This window comes from Rhipicephalus sanguineus, chromosome 2 (assembly GCF_013339695.2).
Source record: "Rhipicephalus sanguineus isolate Rsan-2018 chromosome 2, BIME_Rsan_1.4, whole genome shotgun sequence".
Classification (NCBI taxonomy): Eukaryota; Metazoa; Arthropoda; class Arachnida; order Ixodida; family Ixodidae; genus Rhipicephalus; species Rhipicephalus sanguineus.
In genome coordinates this window covers 96013948-96036897 of record NC_051177.1, presented here as the reverse complement: position 1 = coordinate 96036897, position 22950 = coordinate 96013948, and the positions used below count along the sequence as shown (strand labels likewise).

The following is a 22950-nucleotide window of genomic DNA, read 5'->3' as shown; positions in this document are numbered from 1 at the left end:
AGTCTTTCTCAATTATAGGTGGTCTGTCCGGAAATCTTAATTGGTGCTTGTCGCCCGTGTGTCACATGGTACGTCGACGAGGCATACTTAAGAAAGAAAAAGAAAAAAAATGTAGGAGGCAAGAGATCGGGTGCTAATCAATCATTGATTCATCGACGCCTAACATTTTGCTTCTTAATTCTTCTTCTTTGTTTTCTTGCCGTGCTATCATGTGTGCCTTATATTCCATCCAACATATCCAGCAATCAATTTTACTTGGCTTTGTGCAAGTCACTATCAGGGGCGTAGCCAGAAATTTTTTTCGGGGGGGGGAGGGGGGTTCAACCATACTTTATGCATGTTCGTGCGTGCGTTTGTATGTGTGCGTGTATATATACGCAAGCAAAATTGAAAAATTTCGGGGGGGGTTTGAACCCCCCCAACCCCCCCCCCCCCCCCCCTTGGCTACGCCCCTGGTCACTATACTGTAACGGGGCTAGTTCATTTCAACAATGCGCGAATCAAGCTGTCTTTATAACCTTCGTTGGCTCTAGTTTCATTCAGCCTTTGCGCGTCCGGAGATTAGCTTCGTCAAGCTAATCCACGGACCGATACTCTGTTTTATCTCCCTTTACTAAACGTCGAAAATAACCGTCGCACCTCAGAGAATTGCATGTCACTAGGGGGGGGGGGGGTGGTGAATCGGAGATATCTGTTCGTTCCGCGTTCGTTCTGGCGGTGTTACGTCACAAAAGTGGGCGGTCCGCAGCTCTCTTCCGCCGAGAGGATGAGGACAGCCAATCGTCAAGTGGTGACGGCGAGCTTTCCGGAAGTAGACGCGCATCGTTTGTCCTCGGCAAGGGGACCGTATATTTCAAAACGAAGTGTTTCTCGCCTTCTAATAAATACAGTTGTTATACGAAAAGATATTGTTTTTCTTTTCAAGTTCAAACAGTTTCTGAAACAGCAATAGGTTTGAGCGCTGATATTTATTGGTGTTAGTTTTTCTAACGTGCTCGCTATGTGAAGTCGCGCACGCGAAAAAAAAAAAAGAGAAAAGTAGCGGTTGGCGCAGTTTTTCATGATGTCGTCCCACCGGAATGTCTGGCTTGGCTCCCGGGTGTCGAATCGTCAAAAGGAGCTTCTGCTGGCTTTTGTAAAAGAGCACCCACAGATACCTACGCCGTCGTGCCCACTGGGGCCGTCGTTCACGAGTGAGGACCGGGACGACACGTGGCAGTAGCTGGTAGCGCTTTTGAACTAAGAAGTCCCTGCGCGTAAGACCACAGGCAGGCCCGCTCATTTTGTTCGCACTGTTCGTTTCGAGAACAGAAAGCGACGCCGCACTCGCTCATGTCTTCAAACGCATCTCGCACCTCCAACCGCAAGAGAAGCACACGTCGCAAGCGCAAATCAGCTGCTGCGGCAGCCGCAACCGCCGCATCATGCCGTGCGAAGCCGTTTGTTCGCTCGAGAGAACGCGTGCGAACGGTCTCGCGCTCCGTTCGTTTGTAGCAGATGACATGCTCGTTATGACGCGGTATCACGTCACCAAAGGATAAAAGATCAAGCAAAAAGAAAGATGGCTACGCCCCTCAGAGACGTGGTTTTTTCCGGCTTCGGCCAATCGCGTACGCCGCCAGAATGGGTACAGAACGAACGGCGCAGAACAGAGATCTCCGATCACCCCACTCGTTATGCCACGATATGACGTCACCAAAAAAGAAAAGTTCAAGCAAAAAAAAAAAAAAAGAAATGGCGACACCCCCCCGGCCTTGAGTGGCATCTCCCGCTTCAGCCAATCAGCGCGCTTGTTCTTCCCCAGGAGAATGAACAAGCGGAACGAACAGATCTCCGATCGCCCCCTAGCTCTAAGTGCATTCCGGCTAAGGCGAACGCAATAAAGTTGAATTCTCAGCGCGCCGTATGTTTTCATTACAGGAAAAACGCTTCAGAACCACTTCGAATACCGCGACATCGTGTCCATATCGATGACCGAAGGCAACAGCCTTCAACTGCCTGCTGTCACGTTCTGCAACCTGAACCCGCTCAGGAAATCTGCTGTATGCTCGCCCAACACGCTGGATATGATCAACGGTACCATAAGGAACATCCTGTGTGACCAAGAAGGCCCCATGGTGAGTAGGTGTGAAGCTCCTCGAATAGGTCACTGTTTTATAGAGCATTGCTCAATTCAGCCATCCATCGTTTATGTTTTGTACGCCTGCATATATAGAAAACAGCTGTTAAAAATATGGAAAATATAGAAAACAGCTACGCTGTTAATGCAAGTATGTAAAAGTGAACTTGAAGCCTTGACTATACTCTCTTGTGTCCGTGTTTGCACGCCCTGTCTCTTTAACATGAACAAGGGAAGTGGTAGAGGCTTACCATATCAAGAGAATGGTTGACACGTGCGCGAGCGCATCATCAATTGCCTTACGTGATGATGAGTTTTCGTATCTGGCTCAGATGTTTTGTAACAGTTGTGCGCCTGCGTAGTTTCTGTGGTTTCTGGTTTATATTTATCGCTCTAATAAAATTCTTTTAGTTGATTTCCAGCGCTTGTGTCAGGCCCGTAGCCAGGGGGGGGGGGGGGGCGCCCACCAAAAATTTTTTATTATACATGGTGTTTTACCGAAAATAAATAATTGAAATAGGCGTTTTTCTCAAATAGTCAAGGCTTTCAGCAAGTGCCTCCCCCCCCCCCCCCCCCCTGAAAAAAATTCCTGGCTACGGGCCTGGCTTGTGTTGCAGCTTGTCTCCTTTTCTCCCGTCCTTTTTCGCTCTGTAAAGGCTCGTTCACACATGCAACAAGCACATGTCGCGTGATGAAATTAGTCGCAAAGCGGCTGGTCGCAAATAGCCTCTTTGGGACTCAATCACTCGCTGCTCGATTTTTCAGTCACGCGACTGCAGTCGCAAACCTCTGAACCAATCACATGCGCAGGAGCAGGACGTCAGCTTATTTTATGGGGCAATGGCAATGCGAGCCATACGCGAGCAGACGTGAATTATGTGTGGCGACGGGTATAAATCGCACGCGTGGTGTGAACATCAGTCGCATTTAGTCGCTTTTTGTTCGCCAGTTGTGAATGGTCGCAGGTGTGAATGAGCCTTAAGAATGAACTGTATACATCGTACCGATCTACACTTCATGAACATTGTCCCCAGGCTCTGCGGCACTTTATTGCGTCGCTTTCAAGCAGATAACAGGCATAAAATGGCATTATCTCGAGCAGGGCATGGGAGCTTGGAGATCATTGGAAGATGCCTTCGTCCTGCTTGGACATAAGACAGGATGATGACGAGGCTGATGATGGTGATTCGCTAGCACACGCTACTGCATGACTGCAGGCTTCCAAGAAAAAAAAAGAAGGAAAAAAGGTCATTGCAAGAGTGCGAGTGGATATGGTTATTCGCGGTTAATTTTCGGATGTGTCTTTTGTTAATGCTTATCGCCTTCTCATATCTACATACGCGATGTGACACATACCTTGTTTACCTGTTCTATGCGCCTCACTTCAGGACATTAACGCGGTACATAACTTCACGACCGAGGAGTTGTACCCATTTCTGAACGTCGCGCGGAAATACAACAACAGCCAGACACTGCTCGCTCTTGGACACACTAAGCAGAGGATGGTCCTGAACTGCACCGTCAAGGGAGAGAGCTGCCTCGACGACAGGTGAGATCAGCCACGTCGCGAACATACTTTTTAGTTTTTCACCACTCGCTCGACCTTGTTTAAGATGGAAAAAAAGATTTCAAATACTGTGTACTGTGATGTCAAAACCGCCAGAAATGTGCGGGGTGCTGAAGCACATACGGGACCGTGCTCTTGAACCAAATGAATAATGGAAATACTCAAACGTGTGTGTGTGTCGCACGCCCGTAGTTTTTGCATTGTGACAACGCCATACAGGGCAGTAATGCTTTCATTTGGGCCAGTTGGTGCAAACTTGTAACTTGATTCATGGCTGCGCTAAAAACACGGACAACAGAAGAGACGTACACAAAAAGTTGGTAGTTTGCGCCCGTCCTGTGTACGTCTCTTCTATTGTCCGTGTTTTTAGCGCAGCCATGAATCAAGCCATACAGGGGTAATCTTGAGCGTCGAATTGCAGAATCCAGCCGTGTCGAGGTCGCAGCATATGGTGATTTCAGTGCACAATGCCTTCCTATTCGCCGTCAGTTGAGATTGTAACATATATATATATATATATATATATATATATATATATATATATATATATATATATATATATATATATATATATATATTGCCGCGAGTCTTATATTTCATGAGTTGAAGCTTCACCCACAAAGACTGTGGGCAACGCGCTGCGCAGGCATCGCCGTGATGTGTAGGAAGCTTCACGATTGTTTTGGAACAATCCGTAAGATTGCGCGCCGCACGAGAATGTTCCAGCTTTGTCGAGAGATAACGTCGCCAACAGCGATATCGCTGGAAAGTTCGATGGCGCCTGTATAAAAGCCGACGCGCTTGACTGCTTGTCAGTTGATCGACGGACGACGCCCTGTTCGCCGCTATCATTGTACAGCGTGTATTGCTGTAGTTCTAGTTCTCAGTTTCTCGGCCACAAGTTCGGCCAAATAAACAGTTTCATCTCGGACGTACTGACTGTTGTCTTCGTCGACGTCACGACCACGTGACATCTGGTGGAGGTGCTGCTTCATGATCCGGACGCCACCGCGGGACGCTGACCCAAGCCCAAGCCGAGAAGAAGACGACGCTAAGGACAACCCGGATCCTCGAACCAGCCGCCGGCAGAAGGGACTACAACCAGAGTACGGGCTTCTTCCCGAAAACACCAGGCAGCCGAAGACCGTCACATCGACCGCCGAGACGATGACAGACCCCCTGCCACCTACAACGGTAGTGATGCAACAGCCAAGGGAGCCACCGACTTTCCGTGGATCGTCGTTTGAAGACCCGGAGAGCTGGCTGGAGACGTACGAGCGAGTCGCCGCCTTCAACCACTGGGACACTGAAGAGAAGCTGCGCCACGTCTACTTCTACTTAGAAGACGCCGCGAAGACGTGGTTCGAAAACCATGAATCGAGCCTTCAATCCTGGGACCTCTTTCGGACGACGTTCCTTAATACCTTCGCGAGCATCGTCCGCAAGGAAAAGGCCGCTGCTTTGCTGGAGACAAGAGCACAGCTACCGAATGAGACGGTCACCATCTACACGGAAGAGATGACGCGACTTTTCCGCCAGGCTGATGCTGCCATGCCTGAGGAAAAAAAGGTCCGCTTCCTTATGCGGGGAGTGAAACAAGACCTCTTTGCAGGATTGGTGCAGAACCCACCGAAAACTGTCATCGAATTCCTAAATGAGGCTACAACCATTGAAAAATCCCTCGAGATTAGGACGAAGCAATACAACCGCTCAACCCTGTCGACAGGCTACACCGAAGCGCACTCGCTAGGCACCGACGACCTACGGGAAACCATCAGAGCGATAGTGCGGGAGGAGCTGCGCAAGCTGTTGCCTTCAGCGCAGCCTCAAGTGGATTCGATCGCCGACATGGTCCGCGAGGAAATCCAGCAGTCGCTGGGCACCCCCGATGCAGCGCAGCCGCAGCTGCAAGCAATGAACTATGCTGCAGCAGCCCGACGCAACGCCCCCGCTCCTCGTCCACGTCAAGACGCCGCGCCGCCGCAGCAGTTCGGCCGCCAGACGCCGCCGCCGCCACCACCACCAACGCCCTACCGTCCTCCTGTCGCCCAGCGCTATGCCCCGCGCTACGCCCAGAGGAAGACCGACGTTTGGCGCGCCCCTGACAACCGCCCACTCTGCTACCACTGCGGGGAGGCCGGCCATACCTACCGCCGCTGCCAGTACCGTCAGATGGGGCTACGCGGATTCGCCGTCAATGCGCCGCGCCCGCAACCAGGCGAACGGCCTCGCGACATCGACGACTACCTCACCGGAACACAGTGGCAAGAACGACGACCTTCCCGCTCGCCGTCGCCCGGCCGCTACATGTCACCGCACTGCCGGCCGTACACTGGCCCAAACCGGGGCCGGTCGCCTAGCCCGTATCCGGAAAACTAAGGGCAGCAACCGATGGAGGTGCGGTTGCTGTACGACGAACTACCGAAGATCCTCCGCCGCCGACGACGACGCCGCGACGAAACCTTCAGAACACGACGCGAACCAGACAGACCCCTGACGACGAAATCTCACGGACTGAAGAAGACCCGACGACGCAAAATGGAAGCAACGGAACACACCGACGCAGCCGTGACCCCACGCCACGACCTAACTGCAACGCGAGACGACGAACTAGCGACCTCGACGTTCTTATCGACGGCCACAGCGTCACAGCTCTCGTCGACACCGGAGCCGACTATTCTGTCCTCAGTGGACCGTTTGCCACCAAGCTGAAGAAAGTAAAGACCGCTTGGAGTGGACCCGAAATCCGGACAGCTGGAGGCCACCTGATAACGCCTATTGGTGTCTGCACGGCGAGAGTCACCATCAATAACCGGACTTATCCTGCGAGCTTTGTAATCCTACAAAATTGCTCTAGGGATGTGATACTTGGAATGGACTTTCTAAGTGACCACGGCGCCGTCATCGACCTGAGATCTGAGTCGATAACGCTAACCTCAGACAAAGCGCTCCCGCCCCACGCGACGCCAGGGAACCATGCATTGAATGTGATAGAAGAGCAGGTGACCGTTCCGCCCCGCTCCAGCGTCATTATTTCCATCGGCACCGAAAAACCTGCGAACCTTGAAGGCGTCATCGAGGGCGATCAGCAACTACTCCTGAACCGTCAAATTTGCGTCGCAAGAGGTATAGCCGAACTGCGTGACGGTAAAGCAAAGGTAGTGCTGACAAACTTCAGCCACGAATATAGGCACCTCAACATTGGTACGACGGTTGCCTACGTCGACGAATGTGTAGCCGCCAGCGATGCTTTCGCCCTCTTCGATGCTGCCGAACCTGCTTCGACGAATAGAGGTCCCGAACCGGATTTTGACGTCAACCCGAGCCTTCCGAAGGTCAAGCAAGACCAGCTCAAAACCCTGCTCCTGCAATACAAGGACTGTTTCTCGTCGTCATCGCGGGTCCGACAAACGCCCCTTGTTAAGCACCGCATTATAACAGAAGAAAATTCTCGACCACTCCGTCAGAGCCCCTACAGAGTTTCGACTCGAGAGCGCGACGCGATAAAGAAACAAGTCGACGAGATGCTACGCGACAACATCATCCAGCCGTCCAAGAGTCCGTGGGCGTCACCCGTGGTGTTAGTGAGGAAGAAGGACGGGACACCGCGCTTCTGCGTTGATTATCGGCGCCTGAACAAAATCACGAAGAAGGACGTGTACCCCCTTCCACGGATAGACGACACCCTGGATCGACTTCACAACGCGACGTACTTTTCATCGATGGACCTCAAGACCGGCTATTGGCAGATCGAAGTAGACGAGAGAAACCGAGAAAAGACCGCTTTTATAACACCCGACGGCCTCTTTGAGTTCAAGGTCATGCCTTTCGGTCTTTGCTCGGCACCTGCGACGTTCCAGCGCGTCATGGACACTGTACTGGCCGGATTGAAGTGGCAGACGTGCCTTGTGTATTTGGACGACGTCGTCGTGTTTTCCTCGACCTTCGACGAGCATCTCCGGCGGCTCGAGGCAGTACTTCAAGCAATCAAGGCCTCTGGACTGACCCTGAAGCCAGAAACGTGCCGATTCGCGTACAACGAGCTCTTGTTTCTGGGCCATGTGATCAGCAAGTCTGGAGTGCGCCCAGACCCGCGGAAAACAGCGGCCATCGCCGACTTCGCGCCTCCCACCGACGGGAAGGCCGTGCGCCGATTTCTCGGCTTATGCGCCTATTACAGACGCTTCGTCAAAAACTTTTCACGCATCGCCGAACCACTGACGCTTCTCACGAAGACTAACGTGGAATTCAGGTGGGAATCGGAGCAAGTGCAAGCATTTGAGGAACTTAAACGACGCCTGCACGCGCCACCCATACTTGCACATTTCGACGATTGCGCCGACACTGAAATACACACCGACGCTAGCAGCGTAGGACTCGGTGCCGTCCTTGTGCAAAAGACTGACGGGCTTGAAAGGGTTATCAGTTATGCTAGCCGGTCACTATCCAAGGCAGAAGCCAACTATTCCACAACAGAAAGGGAATGCCTTGCCATCATCTGGGCTACGTCAAAGTTTCGCCCCTACCTCTATGGCAGGCCCTTCAAAGTTGTCAGTGATCATCACGCCTTATGCTGGCTAGCTAACTTGAAGGACCCTTCAGGTCGTCTCGCACGATGGAGTTTGAGGCTTCAAGAATTCGACATTACCGTCGTGTACAAGTCCGGACGAAAACACTCTGACGCCGACTGCCTCTCTCGTGCCCCCGTCGACGCGCCGCCGCAAGACGACGACGATGACTGCTTCCTCGGAACTATAAGTGCCGACGACTTCGCCGAAAGGCAACGAGCCGACGCAGAACTGGGGGGCCTTATGGAGTACCTCGAGTTCAAGACCGCCGTTGTTCCGAAGGTATTCAAGCGAGGACTGTCGTCGTTTTTCTTACGGAACGGCGTTCTCCTGAAAAAGAACTTCTCGCCACTTCGAACGGACTACCTTCTTGTCGTGCCCTCATCATTGCGACCAGAAATCCTCCAGGCCCTACACGACGACCCGACGGCTGGACACCTCGGTGTTTCCCGCACCCTCACCAGAATACAGGAATAGTACTACTGGCCACGCCTTGCTGCCGACGTCGCCCACTACGTCAAGACTTGCCGAGATTGCCAGCGACGGAAGACACCGCCGACTAGGCCAGCGGGACTTCTGCAGCCAATCGAACCACCTCACCGGCCGTTCCAGCAAATCGGGATGGACCTACTGGGGCCGTTCCCGACGTCGACTTCCGGCAACAAGTGGATCGTCGTAGCGACTGACTACCTCACCCGCTACGCGGAAACGAAGGCCTTGCCCAAAGGCAGTGCCGCCGAGGTAGCCAAGTTCTTCGTGGAGAAGATCGTTTTGCGTCATGGCGCCCCAGAGGTCCTTATCACAGACAGAGGTACCGCCTTTACTGCGGACCTAACTCAGGCGATCTTCAAGTACAGCGAGACGAGCCACCGCCGCACCACCGCCTACCACCCGCAGACCAATGGCCTCACCGAGCGTCTAAATAAGACCATCGCCGACAGGGGCGTAGCCAAGGGGGGGGGTTGGGGGGGTTCAAACCCCCCCCGAAATTTCTCAGTTTTGCTTGCGTATACATACACGCACACATACAAACGCACGCACGAACATACATAAAGTATGGTTGAACCCCCCCCCCCCCCCCCCCCGAAAAAAATTTCTGGCTACGCCCCTGATCGCCGACATGCTCGCCATGTACGTCGACGTTGAGCACAAGACGTGGGACGCCGTCCTTCCGTACGTGACCTTCGCTTACAACACGGCCGTCCAAGAAACGACGCAGATGACGCCGTACAAGTTGGTCTACGGAAGGAGCCCGGCAACTACGCTCGACGCCATGCTACCCAACGTCACCGACGAAGAAAATGTCGACGCCGCCGCTTACTTACAACGTGCCGAAGAAGCTCGACAGCTGGCCCGCTTGCGCATCAAGACCCAGCAGCACACCGACAGCCGTCGCTACAATCTTCGACGACGCTTCGTCGAGTACCAGCCCGGCGACCGTGTCTGGGTCTGGACGCCAATACGACGACGCGGACTGAGCGAGAAGCTTCTTCGACGATACTTCGGACCGTACAGGGTACTTCGACGTCTCGGCGCACTCGACTACGAGGTTGTCCCCGACGGCATCACGAACTCTCAGAGGCGCCGAGCTCGACCCGAGGTCGTGCATGTGGTGCGCCTTAAACCGTACTATGCTCGTTAACGCACCTGAGGACTCTAATGTTTGCTTTCTTTATTAGTTTTCTTTAGTATTGCATGTATTCATGTTCTTTTTTTAAGCATCGGGACGATGCTTTTTCAGAGGGGGGCATTGCCGCGAGTCTTATATTTCATGAGTTGAAGCTTCACCCACAAAGACTGTGGGCAACGCGCTGCGCAGGCATCGCCGTGATGTGTAGGAAGCTTCACGATTGTTTTGGAACAATCCGTAAGATTGCGCGCCGCACGAGAATGTTTCAGCTTTGTCGAGAGATAACGTCGCCAACAGCGATATCGCTGGAAAGTTCGATGGCGCCTGTATAAAAGCCGACGCGCTTGACTGCTTGTCAGTTGATCGACGGACGACGCCCTGTTCGCCGCTATCATTGTACAGCGTGTATTGCTGTAGTTCTAGTTCTCAGTTTCTCGGCCACAAGTTCGGCCAAATAAACAGTTTCATCTCGGACGTACTGACTGTTGTCTTCGTCGACGTCACGACCACGTGACAATATATATATATATATATATATATATATATATATATATATATATATATATATATATATATATTGCGCGGTAGATGCGCAACACGCAAATCGTGCAGCTGCGATTAATGACGCAAGAGATTTACGACGCCACAATTCAGAACTTTAACGATAGAGGCCGCGCGCGGCCCCCTAGCTTGAAAGGGACTCGTTTGTGCCACAGCTAGTCATTACCACGATGGTCATTACGGAAAAGCAGCGAAATCGCATTAGGCGACGCGGCGACCGAGGTTAAACGATGACGACAACTGATGACGACCACATCTTCCCTTTACGCTATAGTCGAGTGCCAGCAAGCGCCCTTGATGTTAACATGGACGAAACCAATCCGGCGATCATAATCGGAATAACGAAACCATTCATTCGGTATACTCTAAATACATTTATGTCATCGTCGTTATTTACTATAGCTCAGGAGGGTTGCTTATCGGGCGAGTGGGTGTTCCCTAAATGTAACATGTATTGGCGCTACACATATACAATAATAATAAAGAACTACAGCACACACGAAAAGATAGATAGGCGCTGATGCTCATATATCTGTCTGTTCGTGTGCATTGTCGTTCTTTTATTACATATGTCGCGCTAATACATGCTACATTTACTGGCTATAGCGTATAATCCGGCTACAGGGGCGTAGCCAAGGGGGGGGGGGGTTGGGGGGTTCAAGCCCCCCCCCCCGAAATTTTGCAATTTTGCTTGTGTATATATACGCGCACACATACAAACGCACGCACGAAGTATGGTTGACCCCCCCCCCCCCCCCGAAAAAAATTTCTGGCTACGCCCCTGTCCGGCTATGTTGCCACAATTATCATGCAGTCGGTCAGCGCGGCCGGTTGATGAGAACATTATACAGAGTCATAGGGGGAAAAAAAGAACAACGTTGCGCCACTACTGGTCTGTAATACAGCAATGTGCGAGAATAATAAACAGGTATAGCGCTAGTCGAAGGATGCATGCCGCATACCTCGGAACGCTCGGTTTCAAAGTTTCGAAGTCGTGCTCGCTTTGATGAAGACTTTATGCAGTGTACCGCCTTTTGTAACATGACGCGCGTTGAAGGCATACTTTTAGGCTAGATAATATGACTGGATCTTGCAAAGGAGCGGCAGGCTTTTCGAAAAGAAAGTTTGCATCCGTGCAACACAGCGTCCCGCAGTGCTTTCACCGTTCCTTGGCGTTATCTTTTAATGTTTTTGGCATCATATATGTATTACAAAAAAAAAACGCGTTCTACAAAATGCGCGCCTTTGACACCATGTTCCTTTGAACTCGGCTTCCTTCCCATGCGAAATCTTACATGCGCTTTCCAAGCAGTCGTTTGTTCCTTCTATTTGAAGAATTCAGACTCTTCAAAGTATATTTGTGCCTTTCATCTGCACCGGCTACTATATATTACCTTTTACCGATTCTTCAAGTGGAACATGATATCTCCGCATAGGCAACGTGCAGAAACGTTTTCCAGCGAACTGCATTCTTCACAACTCTGCACACCCCTCACATATATCAGGCGTTATTCGTCAGGAAATAGACTTGGGAATAAACAAAAGAGGAAAATAAGAACAGTCGCTGAGAAGAATGCGGAGACCGATGTCATCTGAAGAAGCGCCGACTTGCGATCCGTGCACGGTTTGGAGAATATATAGGAGCTTGAAGAAGGGTAACTTTTGAGTGTTGAGTGGCACCGGATAGTTGATTTTTTTCTGGCGTATCCGAACCACGCCTCCTTCCTTACCTTTCGCGCAGTTCGACTTTTAGGCGGGCCGCGCGCATCGCTGGTGAAAAGGTGGTATTCTGGCGTCCAGTTGGGAGAATTCTAGGTTTAGAGAGAGAGGTCCTTTTGGGGGCATGACATCGGCATGTTTGGTTCGACTTCTTGCGCCAGAAAAAATTCTGGCGATGGGAGCGACTTATTTGAAGTTCGCCCGTCCTCAGCTCAGCCGTGAAAGTGTATTTGCCTATAAAAGCGTAGTAGCGTAAAAGGAGATCATCATTGCGCTCTACACAAGAAAGGGAACCTTGTAAATATCTGCATCAAATACCAAACATTGCTACAGACCAGTACCACTGCGCAACTACAATGGTGACACGTCGTTTAGTCAAATGCGTTAACCGTGGTAATAGCAGCTTGAACGTAAAGCATGGCGGATCGATAGGCGAAACATTAAGTGCACATGTCGGAGGCGTACGAAGCTCTGCTTTTAGAAATCGGCATAGATAATATGGAAGACCGCTAATATAGTTTGCACTTCGAACTTATCATGCTAACTTGATGTTGCTTGGTGTAAGCTTCACCCCTTTTGATTTCTCGCTGTTGTATCTACTTAAGTGAGACACTTGTACGTAACGCCATACTTCAGGCGTCCAGCGAAACAACAGCAAAGCCGTACTCGGCCTGTATTCTGCACAGCAATGCGGACGAAAGAAAAACAATACTTCAGTATTGGCGAAATAGGGGAGTAGGGGAGTAGTAGTAGGGGGCAGTATTGGCGAATTAGGGGAGATAGGGGAGTAGATGTAGACATACAATTTGGATTTGAAGTGCACTTTGGAAATAACAGAAATAATGCATATCCTTTGTATACATCAAGGAAGTTAAACCTTTCTTGCGCGCACAAGTTTCTATATATTTATTTATTCCTTTCAACTGCAGTTGCGAATGCGATTCCTTGTTCTAAAAATGAATGTTTCTTTGTTCATCTTGACACAATGTGAAATTGAGGCGTTATATGAGACTTTCGAGCTGTCTCCTCCTAAGGGGTGAATTCTTCATTTCACTTATGTAAATTTTCTTTATATTTTTGTTTGTTTGTGTTGATAGTACTACTATTACAGAGTCTTATTGGCCTTTTGACGCCCTTGTTTTTGCAGCATGTACGAAACAACAACGAACCCCACCTTCGGACTGTGCTACTGCATCTTCTGCTCAAACTTCAACGCCTCCAAGATCTCCTATCAAGCGAGCAACTTGCCGGTTGACGGTGAGCAAAACCTGTCCTCGGGCGATACCTTACCGATACGCCTGCGCAATTAGAGAACGAAGTGACAAGTATAAAACTGGAAAATTACGGAATATGTACTTAATGAATTACGCTGCGCAAACACACGTGACACAGAATATGTGTCACATGTGTAGTATTTGCTGTGCAGTATTTACTGGAAAGTAAATACATATACGCCTCACCCGCCGTGGTGGTCTAGTGGTTATGGTGCTCGACTGCCGACCTGAAGGTCGCGGGATCGAATCCCGGCCACGGCGGCCGCATTTTCGATGGAGCCTGGGGAAATGCTTGAGGCCCGTGTACCTAGATTTAGGTGCACGTCAAAGAACCCCAGGTGGTCGAAATTTCCGGAGCCCTCCACTACGGCGTCCCTCATAATCGTATCATGGTTTTGGGACGTTACACACTCAACAATTATTATTATTATTATGTACACCCTTGCAATTTTTTCGCACGAGCGCTGAGGCAATTCATCTCTGAAAGGCGTTCATAAGAAAAGAAAAATAATAAAATAGCGGATGGAGTAAGCGGCGTAGCAGACGGCGCTCGCAGTTCAGTGTGCTCCGTGCGCTAGCGCATCGTCGGCAGTATCTCGTTACCTTTAGAGAATATTAGGCACTACCATATCCGGCGCTCAGCGTTCGCGCGATACTGTTAAAAAAAGATGGGAAGGGTGTACAAATGAATGACTGCACCTCGGAATATGGGCCGGAATTCACAAAAGTATTCGTTCGTAAACGCCCTTCGATATCGGCTGATTGCTTTCGCTTATGATTTGTACAGCATCAGGATTGGTTGGAATTTTTCTCCTACGAAAATTTGTAGCCTAAGAATATGTTGTGAATACGAACCCTGTTCTCGAATTAAAAGACCCCAGCTGTCTTGACAATGCGAAGGGCCTCGAGGTGTCACACGTGATGCGAGCTATCCGGTGATAACGCGTCTGTTCGCATAATCGAGAAAACAGCTGAGTGGAATGTAGACATTGGTCAATTATCACACTTATACTACAGCCGCACCAGCCAGGTAAGTTATAGAGCTTTGGAGAACATCCATTGACAGGTGCGCGAACTATAAAGGTGTTATTTCTTCAGCCTGAAAACATTTACTGCATTTTAGAGAAAACATTACTTCGGGGTCAACTCCGATTCCGCCTATTCAAACAGTGTAGTAGTATAATTAAAAAAAAGAAAGCTTTTTTTAATGAGGTGATATGGGCTGAAGGCTTGAGAGCGGGTGCAAAAAAATATAGCTGCGCTGCTTTATTCGAATACATGCAGAACTCAGAAATGAGCTAATTAAACCACATCTAAACTTATTTGAACAAATAAAAGTTCAGTTCCATGCCTAAAGCAGGCCCGTAGCCAGAAATTTTTTTCGAGGGGGAGGGGGGGCACTTGCTGAAAACCTTGACTGTTTGAGAAAAGCACCTAATTTTCATTATTTATTTTTGGTAAATTAAAACACCTACTTCAACCAAAACTTCCGAGGGGGGGGGGGCTAGCCACCCCCCCCCTCCCTTCCTGGCTACGGGCCTGGCCTAAAGTATAGGAAGATTTCAAGTCCGGAAAACAGGACGCATACGCATAGAAACCGTTTTATGATCGTTCGTGAGTGATCCCCGAGTAATCACAATTCGCGCAGTTACATCAAGAAACGGCTGCTTTTTACCTGTGAACTTCAAGGACGCCATACTCACGCAGGCGTTCTTCATTTTCGCGCTTCCGCACACGCCTCCACAATCCTCGATCGCGTCAAATCACGAGATACCAGCGTAAAACTGGCAATCCTGATGCGGCACACACTATTAGAAAAGGCAGCCAGAAAAGTCCACCAGCAAGCCATGACGTCATTTCAAGCTCTTAGCACCTCCAGCTATCCTATATTTCAATTAAAAAAAAGAACTGTGAATTCCTAAAAATAAAGTGAGCTACATGTAATGCACGTGTTAGAATGCGCCATCATAAGTGGCCTCGTGGACATAGAGCTGATGCCACGGATGTACGGTGTCTTAAACATTCTGTTCAGGCTTGACCCTGGTCCTGGACATCGAGAGGGAAGAGTACCTGCGCTCCAGCAGCGAGATGGGCATGATCGTAATGGTGCACAGGCGCGGGGTAAGCCCAGACCCCAACGAAGACGGCATGTACTTGTCTCCATACATGACCACCTACATCGGCATCGAAATGGTGAGCCTTAATTGTATACAGCCGTCGCTTGATGATCGTGGCGCCCCTTATCTAACGTGTAAAATTAAGGAGATAAAATTAGCGAACTGAAAAAAAAAAACTTGTGAAAGTTTTGCGTAAACGTAAGACACGTAGAAAGCACGCGCAACGTAAAACGGCTAAACGAGGGCACGCAGACGTAGTGGACGTATTCACCGTTGTCGCATGCTTATCTATTTTCGCGCTGTATTGTGCCTCGGCCACACGGGACTCTTTATATCCCAGTCGGGGCTCGATCGCGATTGAAAATTCCCTTTATTGTGAGCAGGGTATTACGTTGCGCAATCAGAAGCTTGTAGTCGAACCCCGAGTTTGCATCATTTTCCGACAAGCATTGAAATTGAGAAACCATTAATTAGGATAGCATTGCTGCGCCCTGATGCACGTTTGATTCCGACATCTGAGCTGTTTAACTGTGCTGCCATCTTTGGTGTCGGCCGTTTGATATCGCTAACTTATCCATGCCACGTTACGGAAACACAATGAAAAGACGATCAGCGCTGAGACATGTGTCGCTCACGTTGAAAAACGCAGAGTAGCAAAAATGTAATCTTTGTCAATTATGACAGCTGTTAAGCTTGAGGGGCGATGCTTGGATGGCATCCTTCAGACTTTCATCGGGCGCATATGGCAGTTTGGCCGGCATATCACTGTGAAGTTGCAATGATTGCGAATCTGCTCTCTTGCCTGTATCTTAGAGCTATCATAAATTAAATGCGCCGCATAAAAAAAAGAGCACTGTTATTATTTAGGCCATCTGGCGGACGCCGCTGTACAAGTGCAGTGTCAAAAATGGACTGACGGCGTGTGAAGTTTGTACTCCCAAACACTCCGTTTCTTTGCAAGACAAAAGTAAAGTAAGAGCATGGTCGTCTGCATGAGGTATCTAAGAAAGTTCAATTTTCAATAAGTGCGATTGTAGCCATTCAATTTAGTTATCAAGAATTATTAAATTGTATATTACCATAATTTTGTCTGTGATATTCTAACATATGGTCAAATTTATTACGTGAATGCTAACTGCTTTTACTCTTCCTGGCCATTTCAAGTTTGCGAGAATACGACCAGGCGTGCAAATTTTACTATTGTCCGCCGGTTTATACGCGCATTTCATGCGGCGGCCTTATTGCATGAGCGTTGTAACAGGTTAGATAGTCGTCGCAATACCAATTCTCATACTAATATGGGTAAAAAGATGTGAAACGTGTGATAATGTCTATATCTATAGGAGCACGTTGCCGACATGCACCTGATCGACTCTTCATGCATGCAGAGGATGATGGAGCGCCTTCCTGCTCCATACAAAGACCGTTGCGTCACCATGTGGCCCGCAATGTGGCAGATGTACGTCGCACCAGACCAGACTTATTTCCAGCAGGTCAGTGTACCGCAATTTTATTATCCTTATCGGAGACAAGTAGAAATTTAACCGTACAGTGTAACTATTTGACAAGGGTTCGACGCCATATATATATATATATATATATATACACACATAGACGCCCTGCGTCCTGAATTTCTTTTTATTGCCTGAGGCAATACGTTCGAGTTCAATACGTTCGAATTGCAGTTAGAATTGCAGCTGTACGCGAGGTTGCAACCCAGATGCATTGCAACCTCCATGCATAAAACAGTGCCTTTGCGTTCGTATGTTTCCGCACTGATGAATCTAAGATGTAAACCGTTTCGCATTTTATTGCAGTTTATAAAACAGCCGGTGTCGCACTGATAGAGACTTCAAATTATTCACCCGAATCAATGCAGTCGAGGGAGTTTTGTGAATTGTTCTGCAGGAGTGGAATCGACTGGGCTGGTTGATATTCTTCAGCACAAAGAAGGACAAAAAATTGATAAATAAAAATACACACATGGTGCTGATTTTTCTGTCGTCCTTGGTATATGCGCTGGAAGACATCGAATATACATGGCGAAACCTGTAGCGCACAAAGAAGTCCTCTCTTCTTTTTGTTCGTCCGTGACATTACTACGTGACAGACATTACTTATTTTAAGTCCTCATATGTCTCAACCAATCTCACAGACCAAGTTAGTTCACTGGTTATGCATCTATCACCGTGCACATTTCAGAGTGATCGCTGTTGCACTCTTTGTAACTCGCAGCAGCATTTGCGAAACGTACAGTTTGATCAGGCCACGGCGGCGTCGCCATTGTTCCATAGGATTGGCAGCAACTTTTTCAAGAAATTGCGGTTGCTGTGGACGTGTCTTGGGCTCTGTGAAAATTTCATGACGCTTTTGCCTGCAAAGACGAACACTGGCAAAAGTAAAAAATAAGGGAAAATATTGATGCACGGGAATGCAGGCATCGCGAACAAAAAGATAAAAGTGAACTAGCAGTTGGTCATGCCCACATGGCACGGATGTATGTATATACCCCTCTGGAAGTGCGGGCCGTTTCTTAAACATATCATGCGAACATGTGTACTTTTATAGCATATTCTATTACATCATAGATGACTTACAATAGTTGATTATAATAAACACTTGCGTAGCGGTAGACGTGGCATCTACCTCCTCGACTAATTATGCCTTTCTGTTTTCTTTTTTTGTCCCTTACTTGCGTAGGCGCTATACATCTGTTCTTTATTACAGTCTTGGGTTTCACGTACCCTTAGTTCTTTCCTTAGTGTTTTGTACCACACAATTCTGCCTAAAGCCTAGCATTCGGGCTGGGAGTAATTTTGAAATAAATAAATAAATAAATAAATAAATAAATAAATAAATAAATAAATAAATAAATAAATAAATAAATAAATAAATTTGTTTCGACCATCGATCGTTTTCGCTGAGCGACTTCATCTCTTTCTTGCTTTCTTTCTAGATGTGCTTCTCGGTATGCTCGCAAGTTCTCATCCTCAAAAAATGCAAATGCATGAGCGAGGAACTTCCGCAGATTCGCAATGTCACGGGTTGGGCCAACGTAATGTGCAGAAACGAAGAGCAAAGTAAGCACGTTCATCACGATTGCAGGGCTTCGTTGTGCATGTCATGTCAAAATGCTATAGACATTTGATGGCCGGAATGAAATTTGCATTAGATCATCAGGCTAGCTCATCGCCCGTCGCCACCCCGCCTTACAGAGAAGGTCATCGAAAAAAATTTTAAAAACAAATGTAAGCCATTTCACTCTGTGGAGGGGGATGAGCAGCGAAGCAGTTTAGCACACAGCACAGGGGTGACAGTTTCGAAGCGTATAGCTGATCATACACCCTGCAACTAAATCCGAAACGTTTGTCCAGAAAGTTCCTTTGGAATTTAGCGTCTGCGCCCTTGTAGTTTTCCATTTTGGGGCAGCGCGGTATAATTCGTCTTTATGCCGCATTCTCCGTTTGGCGACATGCGTCATCTTGTCTAGACTGCCGTATGCGTTGGCGTTTCGCGCACGATCTTGATCCACCTTTTTTCACGATGCCACGGCGCATGCGCCCTTCCCCTAGCGGAAAAGTCGCGAAACGTCTCTTCATCTCTGAGGCTGTGCTTCTGGCAATGCCGGTTGTCCCGGCCCCTACCGATACCCTACCAAAACGGCAGAGGGCAGCACAGGAAAATGAAAGAGGCGGATTGGCGTTTGCCGCCCGGGTTTCCCTGCTTCATTCTTAGTTGACTGGGTGATGGGGTTTGCCCAGTTTATGTGGCACATACGTTCTTGTTGATGCACGGGAAAAACACACGGAACTCCTCGAGTTCCTCAGGACTTCAATAAAGTTCTTGTCATGTCATGTCATGTTCCCTATAGCCTCGTACAGTTTCGCTGTAAATCATAATTAATCGTCACGAATCCCCGATCCAATTAACACTGAATATTCAGATACGGACATAGCCGCTTAAGTATGGAGGGTGTGCGATGTAATACGCGTTCGCTTCTGCGCAGAAGCCATCAGTGTGCTTCGCACATATTTATCCTACTAATTATTCTTTTTTTCTTTTGTTTAGCAATCAGCTTTCTGGTACCATTGTTAGGCCAGGACAATAAGTTCTGCGTATCGTTTCGCTGATATCGCAATATTTTGCGCTCACCAAGAATTTGTAGCACGCCTCTGTTGAGCCACTCGTCGGTATCAGTATACTGATGTGGGCTTATCTACGTATCCGGTTGAAACGCACGCCAATTGTCACTTATTTTCCCCCGTTTACACGAGATTCTCTTTTCAGAATTGAAGTGCTTAGATTTGTTCAACTTATATATATTAAAAATTAATGCAAAAATGCGGTGTTACAAACGTCCTTGCATTGTCATCTCTTTTACTTCGTTTCTGATTGTATCTATCCATGATGGGGCGTACTCGTCACTTCTGATTGGTTCCTTTGTAACTTCTTTTTATCTTCTCTTTTGATAGGTAGAATATGCTCCGAAGAAATTTTGGCGGACACATCCTACCGAAGCCTCAAGAAATGCGACTGCCCATTGAAGTGCAGGTTATTTCAACTACACCGATTTTATTCCGCGTTGTTTTCTAATTGTTTTCGTTCATTTTGCCAGACCTTTTGTGTTGACTGGCGTTGCCTAATTACCTTTCTTAGAATGCGAAAAACATTCATTAATTCATTACCTATACATTACGCGCAAAAATGCATTTCAGACTCATTTTTAATTTTTTTTATACGGTTACGCTTTTGAACACATGCTTTCTTTATTTTCATACCGCATTGTCAAATAGCATTTAACGTTGCGGGATTCAGCGCAGTGCAAATGGTTGATTCAATCTCGAATTCACCGCAAGCTAAAGTTTCTTTAGAGTATGTGGTCATAAACGGTTCGAGACATCGCACGTGTTTCTTCAATGTACTGAAAACGTGCCATTTGCTCAAGCACTTGGTATCAAGTATCATGTTTCATGTATCTTATTGTATCATGTATCACATTGTATCATTTATCAATGTAAACAAATCTTGTTTTTAAAGCATTGCTCAGATGGGTACAACTTTTCCTCCCCCCGTGCGTTCTCATCACGTTATCACCTGCCCTATTTTATTACCATGACCCAGTGTGGTGTGGCCGTCCGAACGCCAAACTCTGTTTAATCTCTAATTTTCTTTTTCATTCTATCTCTCTATTACAGCCAAGAAATTTACAAGACGTCCATATCAAGGACAGGTTGGGCTCAGATCCTCGTAAGTGTCGCTTTCAAAATGATCACATATGTAAAATATGCGGTCAAATTTATTACTTTAAATTACACTTGTTACAGAATGTCAGGTTACGCGCTAATTAGCACGCGCAAGTCAAGAATGACGCCGAGGGTATAGAGGAATGATCGCGTTATCGGAACCATGTCGTCTTCATCCACTTCAGTACAGGCGCACTGCGGCGGCTGTTCGGTACCGATATCTCACAGTGATAACTTCTGTGTGGGTTTTAAATTATCAATAGTTTAGACATTTGGAGCATTGGTGAGAGAAAAAAGCAGCGAAGAGATTGATGGAGCAGGGGTCACTACATGCACAAGTAAATGTACAGTACAGAGATGACTGCTTTGTTTCAGAGATAAAAGATCGTGAAAAGATATGCAATATGCTAAACGGTGCTCTGTATAAAGACCGATTAGCTCAAGCAGGTTATCGTTAACTATAAGGTACCGCAACGTTTCGAAGGGAATGCCGATTAAGGTCATCATAATCATCATCATCCCATCTCTCGTGTAATCTGTGGATCACTGTATATGTGTCATGCGGTGATGCCGAACACCTCCGCAACTAATGGCGAGTATACGGTATGTTTGTGAAAGTCAACAATGCATTACACTCTAAGAAAAAAAAGAGTATGCGTGACTCTTTTCGGAGAGTTCTGACTTGCCACGTATAGGACTCTCTTTAAATAGTCACGGTGACTCTCTTGGTGGGTCAGGGTCGGCTCGCTCTAGGAGAGTCCCCTGACCCTCTAGGAAGAGTGGAAAGACTCTCATCCGAAGGATCACGTTACCACTTATAGGGAGTCAGACGACTCTTGCCGGTAACACTTCTGCGGGGGTCAAGTGACCCACACCGAAGCGTCAAGCGACTCCACAAGTATTTTAAGCTACTGATTTGACCCTTGCTCTACTTTTGCGCGGCTACTGTTGAAAATAGTGGAGTATTCATTTTAAGCAAGTCCAATAATACTTGCCGTTCTGCCCAGCGACTGCAAAAAAAGAATAGTTCAGTTTTACCAGTATTTTAATAAAACTCGTCAAAACAACACATATTTTCCAGCAAAGTTATACAGAAAGCGCGAAAAGTTGGTCTGTGATTTCCAATTAATAAGTTTGGGTATTCCTCATTTACATGCTTCTATGAGTATAGCCAACTAAAATGTGTGACTGATTAGCATAGTGTCATATGGTGCAAAATAAACTGCAGAAATGGGCATCATGTTTCAATCTTTATTCCTTATGATTAAGAATAAATCAAAAAGTGGTGACGGCTGGAGGCATCAGACTTGTGGCTTGATAGGTTGTCGCTCCTGTTCAGCGTGAGCGCCATGAAAAACGGTATCTGAAAATAAGAACGCGATATTGTGATGAGAAGATGAAATTGCAGTAAAGGTTTGCAAAACCTACGCAATAAGTGGTTCACACAGACATAATAAAGGCTAATAACAAAACAACAAATGCAAACAGGCATGGTCAGGAACCAAGTTTTTTAACGTCGAGATCAGACATGTCATATCTAGAATTACCGCACATAGATCCCACAATCACGCACACTCACTCGATTCTGTAATAACGCCCAACGTCATCGCAGTGTATGCAAATCATGAAAACAGCAAACAGAAACGAGGGAAGAGTGCACGGCCGCGGCCGCACCAACGCGCGCCGTCGAAAGTCTAGAGCTTTTTCACTTTACCGGTGAAGCTTGTCCAACTTGAATGACTACCGCGTACGTTCTGGAAGCACCGTACTATATCTGCACCTCAAACTACCGTCTTTAAGTCAACAAAAACCATTATATATAGTGCGTCTGAGCGTTCTGTACACAGGCATTTTTTTTTTCACGTTCCCACGCGCCGAAGCACGCTACACACTCAAGGTCGATGGAAATGTTATGAAGTATTCTCAAAACGACATCTTGGACATTCAGTAGCGCAGACACAACGTGCGATCAGCAAAAAATGACCCTTGATAATTGTTTGCATCGCTCACTATAAGGGAGCTTGCACAGCAACGCGCATAGCGGTGGCAACACGTTAACTGACAGCTTCAGTTGGGCATCCGCAACAGCCCTGCGGGCACAGGCTGCTGTTGGAAATCGCTGGCAGATAACTTCCGCAGAGCTGCTGCAGAC

At 47.8% G+C, this 22950-nt stretch overlaps 1 protein-coding gene across 1 annotated transcript in view; it reads left to right on the top strand.

Moving 5' to 3' along the window:
• The window catches only part of LOC119383436 (acid-sensing ion channel 1C), a 49376-nt gene that overhangs the window by 14511 nt on the left and 11915 nt on the right, over positions 1 to 22950 (top strand). The window contains exons 3-10 of the mRNA XM_037651565.2: positions 1921 to 2117; positions 3508 to 3668; positions 13312 to 13421; positions 15471 to 15631; positions 16944 to 17048; positions 18512 to 18635; positions 20028 to 20106; positions 20751 to 20802. Coding sequence (XP_037507493.1) covers positions 1921 to 2117; positions 3508 to 3668; positions 13312 to 13421; positions 15471 to 15631; positions 16944 to 17048; positions 18512 to 18635; positions 20028 to 20106; positions 20751 to 20802 — 989 coding nt within the window. The remainder of the gene's footprint in view (positions 1 to 1920; positions 2118 to 3507; positions 3669 to 13311; positions 13422 to 15470; positions 15632 to 16943; positions 17049 to 18511; positions 18636 to 20027; positions 20107 to 20750; positions 20803 to 22950) is intronic.